The sequence below is a fragment of the Pan paniscus genome, chromosome 20 (assembly GCF_029289425.2).
Source record: "Pan paniscus chromosome 20, NHGRI_mPanPan1-v2.0_pri, whole genome shotgun sequence".
Lineage (NCBI taxonomy): Eukaryota > Metazoa > Chordata > Mammalia > Primates > Hominidae > Pan > Pan paniscus.
In genome coordinates this window covers 24,859,949-24,882,344 of record NC_073269.2, presented here as the reverse complement: position 1 = coordinate 24,882,344, position 22,396 = coordinate 24,859,949, and the positions used below count along the sequence as shown (strand labels likewise).

Below are 22,396 nucleotides of genomic sequence, written 5' to 3'. Positions count from 1 at the left end.
ACCTCTGCCTCCTGGGTTCAAGCGATTCTCCTGCCTCAGCCTCCCGAGTAGCTGGGATTACGTGTGCCACCACGCCCAGCTAATTTTGTATTTTTAGTAGAGATGGGGTTTCTCCAAGTTGTTGAGGCTGGTCTTGAACCCCCGACCTCAGGTGATCCACCCACCTCAGCCTCCCAAAGTGCTGGGATTACAGGCATGAGCCACCATGCCTGGCCTTTAAACTATTTTTTAAGGTTTTTGTTTTGTTTTGTTTTGGTTTGGTTTTGGTTTTTGTTGTTGTTTGTATTATGTCTGAAATGTGTGAGAGTATTCGTGATAATGGTATTTGGTTCCAAAATCCCAGTAACACCACAAACAGATGTGGTGTATTTTCTGCTTTATGATTTCTTATGAAGTTTCTTTCTTTCTTTTTTTTTTAATAATTTTTTTTTTTTTTTTTTTTTTTGCGACGGAGTTTCACTCTGTCACCCAGGCTGGAGTGCATGGCGCCATCTTGGCTCACTGCAACCTCTGCCTTCTGGGTTCAAGCAGTTCTCCCACCTAAGCCACCCAAGTAGCTGGTATTACAGGCGTACACCACCATGCCCAGCTACTTTTTGTATTTTAGTAGAGACGGGGTTTCACCATGTTGGCCAGGTTGATTTGGAACTCCTGACCTCAGGTGATCCACCCGCCTCGGTCTCCCAAAGTGCTGGAATTACAGGCGTGAGCCACCGTGCCCAGCCCCTTATGGAATTTTCAAATGTGATTCTACAAAAATTCCTACTCAGTAATTTTGTTATAATGCTAAGCATCTCCCTAAATATAAGAAAATCTAATGTTATTTTATTTCTACATTTTATATTTTTAGTGTGAACTAAAATTGGTAATTTAAACTTTATTTTCCCAGATTCTTCAACTATATTAGTTGAGGTGTGTATACATATACACACAAATATACCCACACATATACGTGTGGGGACCGTGTGGTTACTTTTCACAAATTAAAAGTATATAACTATTTATTATGTAAAGTGTAATGATTTTGTATATGTAAACATTGTGAAGTGATTAATACAGTTAAGTTAATGAATGCATCTGTTACCTCACAGAGTTTTTTGTTGTTGTTGTTTTTTGTTTTCTTTCTTTTTTGAGACGAGTCTCACTCTGTCACACAGGCTGGAGTGCAGTGGCGCAATCTTGGCTCACTGCAACCTCCGCCTCCCAGGTTCAAGTGATTCTTGTGCCTCAGCCTCCCAAGTAGCTGGGATTACAGGCTGGTCTCAACCCCCTGGCCTCATGTGATCCACCCTCCTTGGCCTCCGAAAGTGCTGGAATTAAGCCACCATGCAGAGTTTTCTTTTGTAGTGAGAACACCAAAGGTCTGCTGTCTTACTAAAATTTAAGCATATGGAGCACGTTTGTCCAACTCATGTCCTGCTGGCTGCATGCAGTCCAGGATGGCTTTGAATGTGGCCAAACACAAATTTGTAAACTTTGTTTAAACATGAGATTTTTTTAAAGCTAATCAGTTATCATTAGTGTTAGTGTATTTTATGCGTGGCCCAAGACAATTCTTCTTCCACTGTGGCCCAGGGAAGCCAAAAGATTGGATACCCCTGATATAGAGCATTATGATTAACTATAGTCATGATGCTATGCATTAGATCCCCAAAACTTATTCATTTCAGGACTGGAAGTATGTACTCATTGAACATCTTCCCATTTTCCCCACTTCAAGACTGGGTCAACCAGCTTTGTACTCTCTGTTTCTATGAGTTCATCCTTTTTAGATTACCCATAGAGCTGAGGGTCATGAATTATTTTTCTTTCTGTGTCTGGCTTATTTCACTTAGCATAATGTCTTCCAGGTCCATCCATGTTGTTGAAATGTTGGCAGGATTTCATGATTTTTTTATGGCTGAATAATACTCTATTGTGTATATATGTCATATTTTCTTTATCCAGTCAGTGTCCACAAACATTCAGGTTGTTTTCATGTCTTGGCAATTGTGAAATGAACGTGGAGATGCAAATATTAGAAATACTGATTTTATTTCCTTTGGTTACATACACAGAAGTGGGATTGCTGGATTATGTGGAATTTTTTTTAAATTTAATTTAATTTAATTAATTTATTTATTTTTGAGATGGAGTCTCACCCTGTCACCCAGGCTGGAGTGCAAAGGCACAATCTCAGTTCATTGCAACCTCCGCCTCCCAGATTCAAACAAGTCTGCTGCCTCAGCTTCCTGAGTAGCTTGGATTACAGGCGCCTGTCACCACGCCCAGCTAATTTTTGTATTTTTAGTAGAGACAGGGTTTCACCATGTTGGCCAGGCTGGTCTCGAACTCCTGACCTCGTGATCCGCCTGCCTCAGCCTCCCACAGTGCTGGTATTACGGGTATGAGCCACTGTGCTTGGCCTAATTTTATTTTTTAAAGAACGTCCATACTGGTTTTCATAATGACTCTACCAGTTTACAACACACCAACGGTGTACAAGATTTTTTTCTTCACAAACTTGTCAACACTTGTTATCTCTTTTTAAAAATGTTTTTATGCTTAAAATTTCTTTTTTTTTTTTTTTTTTTTAAGAGAGGAGGTCTCACTGTGTTGCTAGGGCTGGCCTTGAACTCCTGGGCTCAAGCAGTCCTCTTACCTCAGATTCCCAAAATGCTGGGATTACGGGCATGAGCCACCATACCCAGCCCTATTCTTTTTGTCTGTATGAATTTGTGGGGTACAAGTGCAACCTTGTTACACAGATAGATTGCATGGTGGTGAAGTCAGTGCTTTTAGGGTATCCATCACCCAAAAAATGTAAGTGTCTCTTGATAATAGACATCCTAACAAATGTGAAGTGATATTTTATCATTGTTTTAGTTTGCACCTGCCTGATGACTGGTGATGTTGAGGTCCTTTTCTCATACCTGTTGGCTCTTTGTCTTCACTGGAAAAATATCTATCCATTCAGTCTGTTTTTCAGTTTGGTTCTTATTATCATTCTTATTATTGTTTTGCCTTTGGTTTGTATGAGTTCCTTATATATTCTGGATATTAACTTCTTATCAGGCGTATGGCTTGCAAATATTTTTTTCTATCCTGTAAGTTTCCGTCTTTTATTTTCTTTGCTGTGCAGAAAATTTTCAGTTTGATGCAGTCCCACTTATTTATATTTGCTTTTGTTGCTGTGCTTTTGGTATCATACCCCAAAAAATAACTGCCAAGAACAGTATCAAATAGGATTTTCCATGTTTGCTGGATTATATAGTAATTCCATTTTTAATATTTTGAGAAACCTTCATAGTATGTTTTTTACAGTAGCTGCATCATTTTTGCCTACCAGTGGCTCAAAAGGCCTCTCAATTTTCCATATCCGTAACAATTTTTTTTGGGGGGGTGGTTACAGTTGTTAATGGCTCTCCTAATGGGTTTGAGGTAATATTTTACTGTGATTTTACTTTGTTTTGGTCTAAAAGTTAGCAATCTTGAGCATCCTTTCAAATGCTTACAGGCTATTTATGTATCTTCTTCGGAGAGATGTCAGTTCAATTATTTGTCTGTTTCTTAATCAAGTTGCTCACTTTTTATTGTTGACTTTTAGACATTGTTTATATATTGTGAAAATTAACTCCTATCAAATATGTGATTTTCAAATATTTCACCCATTTCTGAGGCGACATTTTCACCCCACTAAATTTTTCCTTTGATGTGCAGAAATTTTGAAGTTTGATGTAGTCCCATTTCTCTATTATTTGTTCCTTACGCATTTGATTTCAGAGCTAAGAAAGTGACATCAAATTCTTGGTCTTTTGTAACAAGAAATTAGTGCGAAGTCCAATGTCATATTTTCCCCCATATACTTATCTAGGAAGTTTGTTATATTTTTATGTTCAAGTATTTAATCCATTTTAAATACTGTTTTTATATGGTGCATGTAACGGAAGGGCTCAACTTTATTTTTTTCATGTAGATACTCAGTTTTCAACATCATTTGTTGAAAAAACTGTTTTCTTCCCCATTGTGTGGCCATAGCAATCTTATGTAAGGTTATTTGATTATGTACACACGTGCTTAATTCTGAGCTATTTTGTTTTATCATCCATTTATTTTTCTTTGTGCTAATACCACATTATTTCTATCTTTATAGCTTTGAGTAATGTGTTATAAAACCAGGAAGTGTAATACCTCTTTGTTGTTCTTTTTAAAGGGTGTTTTGCTAGTTATAGCTCCTAAAAGAATTTGAGAATCTTAAATATATTTCTGCAAAAAAATAAAAATAAAAACTACCATGAAGATTTTGATAGATATTACATTGAATTTGTACGTGGCTGTGCATGTTGACATCTTAACAAAATGAAATTATCTGATCCTTGAGCAAGAATATGTTTGAGTGGGTTTAATTTCCACATTTTTTGGATTTACGGTTTTACTTCTGCTTCTGATTTCTAGTTTCATTCCATTTTGGTCAGAAAATATACACTGTATGATTTCAGTCTCCTTAAATTTATTAAGACTTGTTATGTGTCCTAACAGAATGCTCTGTGTGTAATTGAGAATATTATGTATTCTGCTGCTTTTAACTGGAACGTTCTGTATATGTCTCTTAGGTCTAATTGGTCTGTAATGTTTTAAGTTTTTTATTTTCTTATTGATCTATCTGATTTTTTTATATTCCTGATTGAGAATGAGGCCGTGAAGTCTATAATTATTGTGCTGCTGTGTATTTCTTGCTTAACTTCTGTCAATATTTGTTTTATATATTTGAGAGTGCTATGTGTTATAGTTATATAACTGTTATATAACAGTTATATGTGTTATAGATTCCCGGTAAATGGATCCATTTTGCCATTATATAATACCAATCTTTATCTTTTGTAACAGTTTTTTACTTAAAGTGGATTTTGTCTAACTATGGCCACCCCACCCACTTGAGCTTACTGTTTGCATGGAATATATTTTTGTATCCTGTCACTTTCAGCCTGTTTGTCTCCTTAAAACTAAAAGAGTCCCCTAAAGACGCATATTGTAAGATTTTGTTTTTAACTCATTCAGCTATTTTACTTTTTTAAAGGGTTCAATCTGTTCATATTTAAAATAATACCAGAAAGAAATAAAATTACTAGTTGCATTTTGTTTTCGATTACGTTCTGTGCTTGTCATAAATACGTTTTCCCTCATTTCCTCTCTTACTGCCTTTGTTTTTGTTTTGTTAATTTTGTAGTGGCATACTTTGATTCCTTTTTCATTTTCTTTTGCATATCTTCTATAGGTATTTTTGTGATCACCTTGAAAAATGAGAGTTTATGAAACATAACAATATGCTTAAATCTCATCTTTACTTCAGTTGAATATAAAACTATACCTTTTTACATCCTTTGTTATTAGTGTCACATTATATCATTTCGTATTGCGTATCTATTAACAGATTTATGCAAATTTGTGTTTTGGTTTATTAAATTCTATTGCAAGATTTTCAGTTTTATGCATTATTATTATAGTAGAGAATTATAGATCTGTGTATATATTTACTTTACCATTTCTTATAGAACTATACACATGGTGACAAAGACTGACAGCTTTCGTTTATCTTATAAAGTCTTTATTTTTTATCCTTATTCTAGAGGTAAATTTTTCCAGGTAAAATTTTCTTTGTTGGCAGTATTATTTTGCTTTTATGACTCAATATTTATAAGTGGAATGTCTTTAATTTGCTGATACCATCTATTACCTCATTAAGTTATCTGTTGTGGCTCTGTAATAATTTTTTTAACTTAGTTATTGTATTCAGTTCCACAATTTTTGTTTTTTTAAAAAATACTTTTAATAGTTTTTTAAATCTCTGTTGATATATCATTTCCTCCTGCACTATTTTCTTGATTCTGTTTAGTTGTCTACATTCTATTTTTGCTCATTGAACATGTTTAAAATGATTATTTTGAATCCCCTGTCAGATAATACAAGGATCTTCATTTCTCAAAAATTGATTTCCGAAGAATCATTTTATTCCTTTAAAGGAATATTATTTCCTGTCTTCTCTCTATGCCCTGTGATCTCTGGATGACATTTGGAAATTTATAAAATAAATATTTATAGACTGGCTCTATAGACCGACTCTGCCCCCCAAGTAGCTGAGAGTACAGGCGAGTGCTACCACGCCTGGCTAATTTTTGTATTCTTTCTAAAGACGGAGTTTCACCATGTTGTCCAGGCTGGTGTTGAACTCCTGAGCTCAAGCGATCCACCCGCCTCAGCTTCCCAAAGTGCTAGGGTTACAGGCATGAGCCACCATGCCCGGCTTAGTTTGTATAATTAAGTTGCCTGCATGTAAAAAGCTTTCTTTGCATTTTCATCTATATTCCTCAACGTTTATCTGAATGATAGCATAATTTATTCCTAATTCATGATCAGTGTTTTATACCGTATTTTACAATATTTATATTGTTCTTACAGTAAAAGATGTAAGTCTTTTCTTTGCTTCTGCAGGCTAGATTACAGCCTTACCATTTTGTGTAAAAAGAAGAGCAACATATTAATAAGTTTCTCTAGTATTATGTAAGTGCTTATTTCTTAAAAATTATTTTCTCAAAGCTTTTTATGAATAATTATAATGGGGTTTCTGCGAAATATTAATGCTCTAACTGTATGCTCTTGATTCAAAAATGTATGCTTTTTATGGATAGCCAGTCATGGTTGAAAATTGTAGCTATCTAGAAGGATTCTTCATCAGTACTCCACTATGTTTATTCAGAATTTTATGGGTTACAGTTTCTTTTAATTTTGCTTTGCAATTTTATGTTTATTTGTTACAGTTTTTATAATAGGCCATTTGACATTCATTATATTTTTTAGTTTTTATTCATATATTATAATTTTGTATGACAGTATTCAGCTCTGTACATTTTAAGATAGTGTGAGGCAAAAGTCAGATATGAATCAGCCATATGTTTATTACCAATTTAATTATCTCTGTGTTTGACTGAATAAGTATTACCCCATTTTGTTTGTGACTCTTATATTTTCATTTTTGTTGGTCATCAATGATGGTTTCATCCTGTTTAGATGAGGAGTCATGAGAATTGTTGTAAATTCAACATCTATTCATTGGTGAATGTATATTTTCTTTTTGTGAGAGAAACACTTGTGATTTGAAGGTAATTTTTGAAAAGCTTTATAACTTTATTTTAGGTGTAATTGTTTATTTTTAATTGTGCAAAATACATAACATAAAATTTAGAATCTTAAATATTTTCAGTTATACAGTTCTGTTGTGTTGAGTATATTGACATTGTCGTGCAGTGTATCTCCACATGTTTTTATCTTGGGAAACTCAAACTCAACATACATGAAACTACTCATTTTCCCCCTTGACTGACCCTTTACAAACACCTCTCTATTTTGTTTCTGAGTATAACTACTTTAGATGTCTCATATAAATGGATTTATACAATCCTGTCTTTTTATGGCTGGCTTACTTTACTTAGCATCATGCCATCAGATTTATCTTTATCGTACATGTTAGAAGATTTCCTGCTTTTTTTTTTTTTTTTTTGAGATGGAGTCTCGCTCTGTTGCCAGGCTGGAATGCAATGGCGCAATCTCGGCTCACTGCAACCTCCGCCTCCCAGGTTCAAGCGATTCCTCTGCCTCAGCCTCCCGAGTAGCTGGGACTACAGGCACGTGCCACCACGCCTGGCTAATTTTTTTTTTTGTATTCTAGTAGAGATGAGGTTTCACCATGTTGGCCAGGATGGTCCCGATCTCCTAACTTCATGATCCGCCCACCTGGGCCTCCCAGAGTGCTGGGATTACAGGCATGAGCCTACACGCCCAACCCAATTTTCTGCTTTTTAAAAGCTGAGTATTATTCCATTATTTGTATATTATAAATTGTATTTTTCTATTCATTTGGTGAGAGAAGTTTGGGTTTCTTTCACCTATTGATTTTTGTGAATAATGCTACAATTAATATGGGTGTGCAAGTAACTATTTGACCATATACATGAAAGATAATATCTGTGCTACATTCTTTTTCATTGGTCTAATTGTCTGCCTTTATGCTAGTACTAAACTGCATTTATTACTGTAGTTTTGTCATGTGTTTTGAAATCAGGAAGTGTGATGTTTCCAACACCTTTCTTTATTTTAAAGATTATTTAGCTCTTCATGGTCTCTTGAGATTTTATTTGATTTGGGCATTGCTTTTTTATTCCTGCGAAAAATGAAATTGGGAATTTGAAGGGGATTGCATTGAATCTGAACATTACTTTGGGCACTGTAAAGATGTTGTACAGTATTAATTCTTCCAGTCCTTGAACACGAGCATGCTTAAGAATGTGTTTAATTTCCATATATTTGTGGATTTTTTTCTATTACTAATTTTTAGTTTCATTCCATTTTGGTCATAATAATAGTCTATAAGATTTCCATTTTTAAAAGTTTGCTAGGCCAGGCGTGGTGGCTCACACCTGCAATCCCAGCACTTTGGGAGGCCGATGCAGGCGGATCACCTGAAGTCGGGAGTTTGAGACCAGCCTGACCAACATGGAGAGACCCCATCTCTACTAACAATACAAAATTAGCTGGATGTGGTGGCACATGCCTGTAATCCCAGCTACTAGGGAGGCTGAGGCAGGAGAATCGCTTGAACCCCAGAGATGGAGGTTGTGGTGAGCCGAGATCGCGCCACTGCACTCCAGCCTCGGCAACAAGAGCGAAACTCAGTCTCAAAATTAAAAAAAAAAAAGTTTGCTAAGAATGGCTTTGTGCCCTAACAAGTGGTATATCCAAGAGAATGTGTTATGAGCTATGGAGAAGACTGTGTATTCTGCTGTTGTGTGGAGTGTTTGCTATATGTCCGTTAGGTGTAATTTTTAGAGTGCTTTGAAGTCCTCTGTTTTTATATTTAATATTCTACCTTGCTTTATAACTTATTACTGAAAGTGGGATATTGAAATATCTTACTATTATATTGCTGTGTATTTCTTCAATTTTGTTAATGTTTACTTTATATATTTGGGAACCCTGATGATAATATATATGTTATAGTTTTCTATAACATATATAAATTAATCTTTTTATTATTATATAATGTCCTTCTTTGTCTCTTGTGAGAATTTTGACTACAGTATATTTTATAACAGGGTTTGACCTAAAATGTATTTTGCCTTATGTAATTTTGACCTAGTTTCTTCTCATTTGGTTAACATTCTAATAGAATGACTTGTACCATTCTTCTTTTAGTCTATTGTCTTCTTCAGATTGAAAGTGAGTATCTTGTAAAAAGAATGTAGTTGAATCTTGTTTTCACACCAGTTTATGTCTTTCGATTGGGAAGTTTATTCCATGAACCATGAATATTTAGTTTTCTGATAGAGAAGGGGTTATTATTGCCATTTTATTGATTGTTTTGATTTTTGTTGCTGTTTGTCCTTCTTTTTCTCCCTTTTTAATCTCATTTTTTCATGTTTCTTGGCTGCTTTTATGTCTTTTGAGAAATGACCATGTCCTTTGACCACTTTTTAATGAATTATTTCTGTTTTTCTTGTTGATTTAAATTTCTTTTTTTTTTTTTTTTTTGAGACGGAGTCTTGCTCTGTCGCCCAGGCTGGAGTGCAGTGGCGCGATCTCGGTTCACTGCAAGCTCTGCCTCCCGGGTTCATGCCATTCTCCTGCCTCAGCCTCCCGAGTAGCTGAGACTACAGGCGCCCGCCACCATGCCCCACTAATTTTTTGTATTTTTTAGTAGAAACGGGGTTTCACCGTGTTAGCCAGGATGGTCTTGATCTCCTGACCTCGTGATCCACCCGCCTCGGCCTCCCAAAGTGCTGGGATTACAGGCGTGAGCCACCACGCCTGGCTTGATTTAAATTTATTATAGATTGTGAACATTAGTCCCTTGTCAGGTGCGTAGTCTACAAATACTTTTTCCCAATAGGTTGTCTGTTTAGTCTATTGATAGTTTGTCATTTTTGATTGTGCTTATTGGATCCTTTTTTTTCTTTGTTAACTTAGCTAGTGATCTAGTGATCTTGTTTATCTTTCAGAAAAATGTATTTTTTTGATTATTTGAATGGTTTTCTTGGTTTCAATATTATTTTGTTCTGCTCTGATTTGAATTATTTCTTTTCTTCTTCTAGCTTTGGATTTACTTTATTCTCGTTTTTCTCATTTCTTTATGCATGGTATCAGGTTGTTAACTTGAGATCTATCTTCTTGATATAAAAGTTTAGCACTATAAACCCTCCTAACACTGCTTTTGCCACATTCCAAGGTTTTGTTACATTTTGTCACTGTTTTTTTTTTATTTTGAGATGGAGTCTCACTCTGTCACCCAGGCTGGAGTGCAGTGGCGCAATCTCCGCTCACTGCAACCTCTGCCTCCTGGGTTCAAGTGATTCTCCTGCCTCACTCTCCCAGGTAGCTAGGATTACAGGCACCTGCCACCACGCCCGGCTAATTTCTTGTATTTTTAGTAGACACGGGGTTTCACTATGTTGGCCAGGCTGGTCTTGAACCTCTGATCTCGTGATCCGCCTGCCTCGGCCTCCCAAAGTGCTGGGATTACAGACGTGAGCCCCCGGGCCTGGCCTCATCACCATTTTTATTTGTTTCAAATAAGTTTCTGATTTCTGCCTTAATTTCATTGTTTACCCAAAAGTCATTCAGGAACAAGTTTAATTTTCTGTATTTGTGTAGTTTTGAGGGTTCCTCTTGCTATTGATTTTTGAGTTTATTTCACTCTGTTTCAAGAAGATGATTTCAATTTTTCTGAATTTTTGAAATCTGTTTTGACTGAGCATGTGGTCAATCTTAAAGTATATTCTGTGCGCAGATGAGAATGTATGTGTGTCTTCATTAGATGAATTATTCTGTAGATGTCTATGGTCAAGTGCTGAGTTTAAGTCCAGAATTTCTTTGTTAGTTTTCTGCCTTGATGATCTGTAATGCTATCTGTAAGGTGTTGTCTTCCGCTATTATTGTGTGGCTGGCTAAGTCTTTTTTTTAGGTCCAGTAATAATTGCTTTATAAACATGAGTGTGCCAATGTTGAGTGCATACATATTTAGGATAGTTAAATATCGTTGATTTATCTATTTATTTATTGAATCCTTTATTATTATGTAATGTGTTTGTCTTTTTTACTGTTGTTGGTTTAAAATCTGTTTTATTAATATAAGAATAGTGACCACTGCATTTTTTTGTTTGTTTTTTTCCCATTTGTGTGATAGATGTTACTTTTTCCCTTTACTTTGAGTTTATGGGTGTCATTATACGTGAGATGAGTTTTTCAAAGCCAGCAGAAGGTTAAGTCTTGGTTTTTTTTAAATCTGATTTGCCACTTTGTGTCTTTTTTTTTAATTAAAAAAAATTTTTTTTCTTTTTTGAGACAGAATCTCACTCTTTGGCAGGCTGGAGTGAAGTGGCACGATCTCGGCTTACTGCAACCTCTGCCTCCTGGATTCAAGCAATTCTCCTGCCTCAGCCTCCCTAGTAGCTGGGACTACACGTGCACACCACCACGTCCAGCTAATTTTTGTATTTTTATTAGAGACGGGGTTTCACCATGTTGGCCAGGATGGTCTCGATCTCTTGACCTCGTGATCTGCCCGCCTCGGTCTCCCAAAGTGCTAGGATTACAGGGGTGAGCCACCGCACTGGCCAGTTTTTTAAATTTTTAAATATTTTTTTGAGACAGAGTCTCGATCTGTCACCCAGGCTGGAGTGCAGGCGTGATATCAGCTTACTGAAACCTCTGACTCCCAGGTTCAAGTGATTCTCCTGCCTCAGCCTCCCGAGTACCTGGGACTACAGGCATGTGCCACCACTCCTGGCTAATTTTTGTATTTTAGTAGAGACGGGGTTTCGCCATGTTGGCCGGGCTGGTCTCAAACTCCTGACCTCAGGTGATCCACCTGCCTCAGCCTCCCAAAGCGCTGGGATTACAAGCATGAGCCACTGTGCCTGGCCACCATTTTCTGTCTTTTAAGTGGAGCATTTAGACTGCTGTGTTCAAGGTTAATATTGATATCTTAGTTTTTGTTCCCTTCATGCACTCTGTAGTCTTGATTGTACAGTTGCTTTGTAGGGTCTGTGGGCTATGTACTTATGTGTGTTTTTGTGGTAGTAGGTATCATTCTTCCATTTCCATATTTGGAACACTCTTAAGCACCTTGTGATGCCAGTCTAGTGGTAGTTAATTCACCTAGTGGTTGCTTGTCTGAGAAATATTTTATTCCTCCTTTGCTTATGAAACTTAGTTTGCTGGAACATAAAATTCCTGATTGGAATTTCTTTCTTTTTTTTTTTTTAATCTCTTTTTTTGTTGTCGTTGTTGAGATGGAGTCTCGCTCTGTGGCCCAGCCTGGAGTGCAGTGGTGCAATCTCAGCTCACTACAACCTCCGCCTCCAGGGCTCAAGCAATTCTCGTGCCTCAGCCTCCCGAGTAGCTAGGACTACAGGTGCACGCTACCATGCCAGGCTAATGTTTTGTATTTAATAGAGGCAGGCTTTCACCATGATGCCCAGGGTGGTCTTGAACTCCTGAACTCAGGTGATCTGCCCACCTTGGCCTCCCAAAATGCTCGGATTACAGGCGTGAGCCACTGCACCCGACCTCTTTCTTTAAAAATGTTAAAAACAGGCCCCTAATATCTTCCAGATTGTAAGGTTTCTGTGGGGAGGTCCACTGTTTGATAGAATTCATTTTTTAGGTAATATGGCCCTTTTCTCTAGTTGCTTTTTATTTTTTTATTTCATGTTGACCTTGGAAAGTCTGAATACTATGTGCCTTGAGGATGGTTGTCTTGTATAGTATCTCAAAGGAGTTCCTTGAATTTCTTGTATCTTTGTGTCAACCTCTCTAGCAAGATGGGAAAAATTTTCGTAGATTATATCCTTAAGTATGTTTTCCAAGTTGGTTACTTTTTTCCTTCTCTCTCAGGAATACTAATGAGTCATAAGTTTGACCTCTTTACATAATTCCATATTTCTCAGAAGCTTTGTTTGTTTGTAGTGAATTCTTTTTTCTTTACTATCTTCTGACTGGGTTGATATAAAGGAGCAGTCTCTGAGCTCTGAAATACTTTCATCTGCTTAGTCTATTCAGTTTTTAAGGCTTTCAATTGTATTTTGAAAGTCCTGTAGTAAAATTTTCAATTTTTAAAGTTGTGTTTGGTTCTTTCAAAGGAACTAGTGAGATCCTTTTGAGGTAACGAAACACTCTGGCTTTCTGTATTGCCAGCTTTCTTTCGCTTTCACATCTGAGGGAGCTGGTGCTTCTTTTCCTTTTGAATTTTCTGTCATTTGGATGGGGTGTTAAAATTTTTTTCTTTTTTTCCTTGAGGGTTTGGCTGTGGTGTATGTTGTGTATAATCAGTTGGTGTCATTTAAGGTTGTTTTCAGAGGGCAGAGGCTCTGTCTAGGTCCCTTGGTTGTAGATAAGTTCCTGCAGTGGATTTCATAGAGTGCTTCATGTTGAAGCAATGTATTCTTGTTTGGTGGTGTAATTCAGGCTGCAGTCCAAGTAGATGGCGCTTAAGAGTGCTCTGGGGAGGGAAGATAGTGTGTGAGAGATTATTTTCTTTCCAAATTTATTTTGGGGCCTTGGTGATATTCCCTTCAACTGCTGGCACTGCACCCAATTCCTTTGCTCCAAGGAGGGCTTTGGTGGTCTGTGCTTACCCTTCCTTAGGGACAGTTCACACTTTTAGGTCACCAAGAGACCCATGTTTATCAGGGGTCCTGCTGTTCTCCTTTGCTTGCAAAAGTAAGGATGGGTTATGGAATGTGTCTGTGAGTCGTTTGGTGATGCCGTGGCTCGAGGATGGAACACCAGGCAGGGCAATTGCACCATAGGTTTGCAACCAGTATTGCACCTGCAGCCCAGGATTTTTAGTCCAGCAGGTAGTTGTGGGGCCCACCCAGCTTGTGGTCCCCCAACTCAGCAGGTCTGTCTCCAGTGTCTTCCCTGGGAGCAGGCTGAATTGGCTAGGCTTGTCCCAAGCCATCTGCATTGAAATTGCTGAGTTCTTCCAGATGTTCTATGCTGCTAGGCTTCCTGGGATGGAAACCATGACTGGTCATCTGGCCACACCCTTCCCAGTTTATTCATGTGAATGAAGGGGAACTCAGCTCCCATGCTGGCTCATGATCCCATGCCACACTCTTCTCTGTGTGCTGACAGTGTGGGCTTCTACCCCACTTAAGCTCAGACCACATATATCAGCTTGATATTATCAGGCAGTGTGCTGAAGACCTGGGCAGTTGGCACTGGGCCCATGGATTTGTCCTCTGGCCCTTTGGGGTCAAGCGCCATCTGTGATATAAGTGGATGCCGTGCTGTGGGCACCCTTCTGCAGGACCAGCCAGGTAGGTCATCTTGGACGGTGCCAGCAGGCAAAGTGGTGCATGGATCAGATTCACCTCAGCCCCATGATAGCTACAACCCTGCTCTCTCTCAGCCTGGCAGACAGCAGCAGATGGATCCCCTCAGTGCAAGATGCAGAGCCTCGGAGGATGGGCACCTGTGGTCAGCTGCAGCTGCATAGCACAGTGAAAACTGCAGATTTCCACAAGAGTTTAAGCTGTGCCTCTGCCTATTCTCCAGGTGGCTCCCCCTGCCAGTTCACAGATGTATAGGGATCATATGAGAGTCTATAATCAGGAGCTCAGACTAGATTTAGCTGGGAAATGCCTTTCAAGGAGAAGGAACCAAAGTGAGAATCTCAGAGGTCCATGGCTAGACTGTGTTGCCATGGGGTTTCTTCACATATCCCTTCCATAAGCCTGGTCTGGATCTACGAGCCAGTCCTGGTGCCCAGTGACTTTGAGCAAGCTTCCCATCTTCCTCTTCAACCACAGTGTCTGCATTACCTCTGAATTAAGCTTTTTCTCAAAAGATCTGTTTAAAGTATGATGTTTTACTCAACATTTTGTTTTCTCTCCTTGGAGTGAGTGTTTCCCAGCTGCATCTAGTAAGTCATCCTGTCCTTTTCTTAATTTTCTATGTTAGATTTGTAAAGTATATGTATCTGAGTCTGAAAATAACAAGTGGGATATTTTGTTAATTTCATATTTCAGCTATGTCTTCTCATTACACTGAAGACCTTTTGCCAGAACAGGGCATGCAAGATTCATTCCAAAAAGTGATACTGAGAAGATATGGAAGCTGTGGACTTGAGGATTTACACTTAAGGAAGGATGGGGAAAATGTGGGTGAGTGTAAGGATCAAAAAGAAATTTATAATGGACTTAACCAATGTTTGTCAACTCTACCTAGCAAAATTTTCCCATATAATAAATGTGTGAAAGTCTTTAGTAAATCATCAAATCTAAATAGAGAAAACATAAGACATACTACAGAGAAACTTTTCAAATGTATGCAATGTGGCAAAGTCTTTAAATCTCACTCAGGCCTTTCTTATCATAAGATAATTCACACTGAAGAGAAACTCTGCATATGTGAGGAATGTGGCAAAACCTTTAAGTGGTTCTCATACCTTACTAAACATAAGAGAATTCACACTGGAGAGAAACCATACAAATGTGAAGAATGTGGCAAAGCTTTTAACTGGTGCTCGAGTCTTACTAAACATAAGAGAATCCATACTGGTGAGAAACCCTACAAATGTGAAGAATGCGGAAAAGCCTTTCACTGGTGTTCACCCTTTGTTAGACATAAGAAAATTCATACTGGAGAAAAACCCTATACATGTGAAGACTGTGGCAGAGCGTTTAACCGGCACTCACATCTCACCAAACATAAGACAATTCACACTGGAAAGAAACCCTACAAATGTAAAGAATGTGGGAAAGCCTTTAACCACTGTTCACTACTTACTATACATGAGAGAACCCATACGGGAGAGAAACCCTATAAATGTGAAGAATGTGGCAAAGCTTTTAACTCATCATCAATTCTTACTGAACATAAGGTAATTCATAGCGGAGAGAAACCCTACAAATGTGAAAAATGTGACAAAGTCTTTAAGAGGTTCTCATACCTTACTAAACACAAGAGAATTCACACTGGAGAGAAACCCTACAAATGTGAAGAATGTGGCAAAGCTTTTAACTGGTCCTCCATCCTTACTGAACATAAGAGAATTCATACTGGAGAGAAACCCTACAACTGTGAAGAATGTGGAAAAGCCTTTAATCGGTGCTCACACCTCACTAGACATAAGAAAATTCATACTGCAGTCAAACGCTATAAATGTGAAGAATGTGGCAAAGCTTTTAAACGGTGCTCACATCTTAATGAACATAAGAGAGTTCAAAGAGGAGAGAAATCCTGCAAGTATAAAAAATGTGGGGAAGCTTTTAATCACTGCTCAAACCTTACTACGTAAGAATTTTTACTAAAGAGAAATCCTACAAATGTAAAGAATGTGGCAAAGTCCATAAATCTTGCTCAAGCCATTGAAATCACAAGATAGTTCATACTGGAGAGAAACACTACAAATGTGAAGAATGTGGGGAAAGTCTTCAACCATTGCTCACAGCTTATTGCACAGAAGAAAATTCATGCTGAGAAAAATTCTGATTTTAAAGAATGTGGCAAAGCATTTAATAACTACTATGAACTTACTCATCAGAGGTTTTGTGCTAGATAAAAGCAATATAAGTGTAATGATACACATTACATTTATCTGTGGAAAGATGTCACCAAATAAAAGCCTTAGAGTACACAAGGTGTAATGATAGTGATACATTACATTTGTACATGGAAAGACTTCAAAAATATAAGCCTTAGAGTACACAAGAGTTTTTATACTGAAGAAAAACATTACAAATACAAAGATTGGTGCAATACTTTTACTTATGTTACAGATTTTGTTGTACATAGGAGAATTTATACTGAAAGGTAACCCTCTAACAGTTGCTCAAATTTTATTCCATTTTAGAGAATTCACATTGGAAAGAAACCCTACAACTGTAATGAATATGAAAAAATGTGTTTAAAAAGTACACCTTAGAAAACGCTAGTTTAAGGCCGGGCACGGTGGCTCACGCTTATAATCCCAGCACTTTGGGAGGCTGAGGCAGGCGGATCACGAGGTCAGGAGATCGAGACCACGATGAAACCCTCTCTCTACTAAAAATACAAAAAATTACCCGGGCATGTTGTCGGGCGCCTGTAGTCCCAGCTACTCGGAGAGGCTGAGGCAGGGGAATGGCGTGAACCCGAGAGGCGGAGCTTGCAGTGAGCCAAGATCGCGCCACTGAACTCCAACCTGGGCGACAGAGACTCTGTCTCAAAAAAAAAAAAAAAAAAAAATAGAAAACGCTAGTTTATATGAAAGCATTTAACAGATGCAGTAAATATAAAAAATTAAGTCTAAATGAACATCAGAAGATTCACAGTAGAAACCACTAAGACGCTAACACTTTCAATGTTATTCTGAATCAGGGCATTGATTATAAAGAGTAATTCAAGGTTAACATAATTTAGTTAGCCTAAACAGGAATAGGAGATTAATATTTTGAGACTTAAACAATTATATTCAAAGTACACTGTTTTTGCATTGAAAGAATTTTAGATTTTTACAAAGGCAAATTTTGATGTAATTGAACTCTCAAATTACTTGATGCTGTGTCTTTGTTCCTAGTGTCTGTATGAAAGCATGTGGTCAATTTCTGCTGCTCGGGGTTTGAGGTTCTATATTAGGATGTCATTTATATACTTTCAACAGAAGATCGAGGACACTGAAATATGAGGTGTGTGAAAAAAGTACACAGAAACTTTTGTGGTTGACTTATAAAACTTGTAAGTGCTGCATGAGATAGATGTTCAGAGTAATAGTCTTGTGCATTATTCAAATTTTAGTAAATTGTTTTACCAATTGCACATTAGATAGTATAGTGGATTTTGTAATGCTTTTCTTAGACTGTGTGAACTTAATTTGTTTCAATAAAACAAAATTATTTTTAATGTGTTAAGACAGTTGTGCATTGAATTAGGTGTTATCCTGCCACCAACATTAACCTATTTTACCTTACTCAAGTCTCTAGGTAACAGAAGGTAACAACATACTATTCAGTAATATAGTGGAATGGCATCTCTAGTGATTCTTATCCTTAGTGACTTTAAACGTCAAATACGTTAGAGAATATTGTTTCCATAGGTTACATTTTTTATTATTTTTCTTCTAATTATAGAGTCATTAAGATGGTTATTATGAAAATTACACAGGCATATAATCAAAAGCCATATATTTCTGAATCTTAAGTGAGTATGTAGAAGATGTTATCTCACATTTTTCTTTGAACATGCAACCTCTGTGGCCTTCCAGACACACAGACTCTTTAAGTTTTCACTTACATGAAAGTTTAATATACAAATATGTTACTCTAAAGATAAAGTGTAAGAGAATTATGAAGCAAGTAATTGTATTTGAATGTGGATGTGTACCTATTTTGAGAAGAAAGAAAATATGTTAGAACAAACTGGTAATTTTTAAAGTGTTGGTAAGTTACTACCAAACTAGAAACCTCAAACAATTTCAAAGCAAATCTATTTTTCCCATTTGTATTGAATTCATTTTTTCAGAATCTTGTGGTTCCTAGTTCAGAATCTCCTTAAGTAAATCCAGGTTTTACTTGCCTGGTATTGATAGTAGACCTAATGCATAATTTTCTTTTTTTTTTTTTTTGAGACGGAGTCTCGCTCTGTCGCCCAGGCTGGAGTGCAGTGGTGCAATCTCTGCTCACTGCAAGCTCCACCTCCCAGGTGCACGCCATTCTCCTGCCTCAGTCTCCCGAGTAGCTGGGACCACAGGCGCCCACCACCATGCCCAGCTCATTTTTTTGTATTTTTAGTAGAGACGGGGTTTCACCTTGTTATCCAGGATGGTCTCCATTTCCTGACCTCGTGATCCGCCCGCCTCAGCCTCCCAAAGTGCTGGGATTACAGGCGTGAGCCATTGCGCCTGGCCTTGTTGTTCTTTTAATTTTTATAATTAACATTGAGTTTATTGATCTTATTGGGTTAATTTCTTTAGGTGAACACTAGGGAGATGTCATCCGTCTGGTAGTGTTTGTTTCTTTTTTTACCAACTCTTATGTCTCTACATCAGACATGGTGTTGTTTAGACATAAATGAAGTGAACAAACACAGAAAAGCACTACCATGTGTAATACACACTCCGTAATTAGTGTTCCAATTGGAGTAAGTTGGTGGCTCCAGGAGATTAAAATTGCCATGAGGACATCACCATTTAATATTCAGTGGACATCCTGTTAATATTTACTGTGTTTAACTCTTCAGATAGAATTGAGGCCCTGTGATTATCTGCTTTCTTCATTGAATTATGCCAAGCAGCTACAAAAGGGACTGCGCAAGTTAAGTGCTTAATATACATGTATTTAGTGAATGGAGCCTAACCACAGCCTTCCAAAATATCTAAGTGGGCCTGAGGCCCGTCTTTCAGCACCCAGGGACCTCTGTTATGTCTGTGTGAAGGACAAAGATCAGCTAAAAGAATTGCCTTGGGAGGCCGAGGCGGGCGGATCATGAGGTCAGGAGATCAAGACCATCCTGGTCAACATGGTGAAACCCTGTCTCTACTAAAATACAAAAAAAAAAAAAAATTAGCCAGGGGTGGTGGCACACGCCTGTAGTCCCAGCTACTTGGGAGGCTGAGGCAGGGGAATCGCTTGAACCTGGGAGGCAGAAGTTGCAGTGAGCCAAGATCACACCACTGCACTCCAGCCTGGGCAACAGAGACTCCACCTTAAAAAATAAAAAAGAAATAATAACTATAATAACTCTTCTGTTCATAAGTGGCCCTTCAGATGGTGACATTAGAGTTCCCAACATAAGGAAAGTGGCCTAAATCCCCTGCACACCTCCCTTTTTTGTACTGACCCCATGATGTAAAATTCTGCCATTTATTCATTTGCCACAGACAAACTTCCTTTACAAAGGCAAAAAGAGCATTGCTTCAGATTGTGAATGTATTTGGACATAGGGTCATTAAAGAGGTAATTAAGGTTGTGAGTTCATTGGCATGGGACCTAATTAAATATAATGGGTTCTTATAAGAAGAGGTAGTAAAGACAGAAGCACAAGAGAAGATTCTGTTAACACAGAGTTAGAAGACAGCCATCTACAAGCCAAGGAGAGAGGCTTGGAGAAGTCATTCCACCAACATCTGTTAGATTTCTAATTTCCAGAACTGCAAGAAACTAAATTGCTGTTTTTAAGGCCCTTCATTCTGTGATGCTGTGTTATGGCAGTCCTAGCAAACGATTACAGCCTATTAGTACACACACACAGTATTCCCTGCAGCATGACTGACATGGAAATAGGATGTTATACCAGGCTGCATCAGCACTGAAAGACTAAACCACGGTGGGGAAGAGCCTCCCTTATGGAATATTGTAAAGACATGTGCATGCACACCTCCTTCCCTGATGGGATATGGGGATCAGTTCTTGAGATGACACATTGCAGGAACATGCGTAAAGTAGTCTCACCTCCTTTTTTGGTACAGCACATTCCCCCATTTTTGCATAAAAACTTCCCTAGTCATAGTGTTGGCTTTTAAGTTTTGGAGAAGTTCTGTAGGACTGAAGCTGCATGCCACAGGAGATGCCTGGGGTGGGGAGTTAAAACAATACAAACTGTAGCAACATGCAAAAATGCTCATGGCCTGATGTAAAGTGAAAACAAGATGAAAGCCATTTCTCTAATATTTCTACAAGTATGTGAACAGAGACTTTCCACCTAACCAAGTTGCCACTGGGACGAATGAAGGCCAGATTGTATTGAAACAGGACTATGAGTCACTCCTGGGAAGGCCCTAGGACAGAGGTCAGAGAGTTTCCATATTTCAGTCTGGGACCTGGGCCTGTCCTGGTCTTCTCAGGTTCCTAGCTATAGAGACCTCTAGGTGCCTGCTCTCACCACAGCCCAGTGCTGGCCAAGGTTAGTGGTGTAGGGCACCTGCTCTTTTTCCAAAGAGATGGAGGAGTTAGACTCATCAAACAGCTCCTCATTAATCTGAATGCAGCTCTGTAAACAGTGCCCAGCAGCCAAGCTAAAAAAGATTGATTGCCTGCCTTGTTTTTACCATAGATGACTCCTCTATTGAAATTTTGCTCTTCAGATCAGGCACATAGGAACATCTGCATAGATCTTCAGTCAGGAAGGAAACCAGAGGACAGCTTAAAGTCTTGGGATTCACATCTGAGTAGATAAACTTCGTCCCCATTTTGCCAGCCATGACCTGGGTATGAAAATGACAGACCCACAAGAGTTTCAATGTTTGACAACCTGGTTCTGTCCAGGAAGAATGCCCTCACCTCTTGATGCCCCTGCAATACATGGCAGTGGGGGGTGGTGTGGGGCTGTCTAGATGAAACGACAAGAGAGGACTGGCCTGGATCTGTTCTGGGTTGCCCTGTTATCTGTGGGTGCGCCTCATTAGAAATGAGGGCTAAGTGGACATCTGCATTATCGGAGAAGGCTTTTACTTTGAGCCTTTGTAAGGCTAAAACTCAGAAATGTAAGGATACCATGGAAGAGCATGTTACTCTCTTGAGCATCTCTCACCAAAGAAGCTGGATACAGAGTTGTCTCTAGGAGGTGGGGTCCTGGTTTCCTAAGTTCTGTTGGGTTCCATCACCAAGGAAGTATGTTAGACTCTTCAAGGTTCCATCCACTGGGCCCCTTCTTTCTATAAGACCTATCCAGAGGCCCCGCCAGGCTACTGATTACTCAGCCTCCTCTCCCATGTCAGGCCTCCATTTGTATGTAATTATGAAATCACACCTTCCCCTTAATTCCCTGGGAAGACCTAAATGCAGCCTTGGTTTTATAATAGAAGAGACAGCTGGGTCAGAACCTTGTTTATCTTACCATTTCTGTGACTCAGTAAAAGCCATTGTCTATTTTCAGGCTTCCCCAGCCTCCTACCATACACAGTGGGGATTATGCTAGCATCTACCTCCTAGGGAATTTATCAGGTGTATATAAGACAAAACTTATAAAAATTATGGTGTAGGCTGGGTGCAGTGGCTCAAGCCTGTAACCCCAGCAATTGAGAGGCCGAGGCAGGCAGGTTGCTTGAGGCCAGGAGTTGGATACCAGCTGTCCAACATGGTGAAACCCCATCTCTACTAAGAATACAAAAGTTAACCAGGCATGGTGGTGTGCACCTGTAATTTCAGCTACTCAGAAGGCTGAGGCAGGAGAATCACTGGAGCCCAGGAGACAGAGGTTGCAGTGAGCCGAGATCGTGCCATTGCACTCCAGCCTGGGCAACAGCGAGACTCCATCTCAAGAAAAAAAAAAAAAGAAAGAAAAGAAAAAGAAACATGCAATCACAATTTGGGTCCTGACATCAGCAAGCTTATTCTTCACAGGCTTCAGATGGCCATATTAGTTCCAACTAACTTCAGCCCGTTTT

At 38.5% G+C, this 22,396-nt stretch overlaps 1 protein-coding gene across 3 annotated transcripts in view; it reads left to right on the top strand.

Annotated features, from left to right (window-relative positions):
* The window catches only part of ZNF682 (zinc finger protein 682), a 46,858-nt gene extending 28,934 nt beyond the window's left edge, over window positions 1–17,924 (top strand). For 2 of the 3 annotated variants that reach the window (XM_003817713.5, XM_014342543.3), the window contains one exon: window positions 15,063–17,924. In XM_003817713.5, coding sequence (XP_003817761.2) covers window positions 15,063–16,333 — 1,271 coding nt within the window. In that variant the 3' untranslated portion in view covers window positions 16,334–17,924. Of the gene's footprint in view, window positions 1–6,468; window positions 6,538–15,062 lie in introns of all 3 variants that reach the window. The other variant, XM_034944149.3, reaches the window with a different exon arrangement.
* Window positions 17,925–22,396: the final 4,472 nt, after the last annotated feature.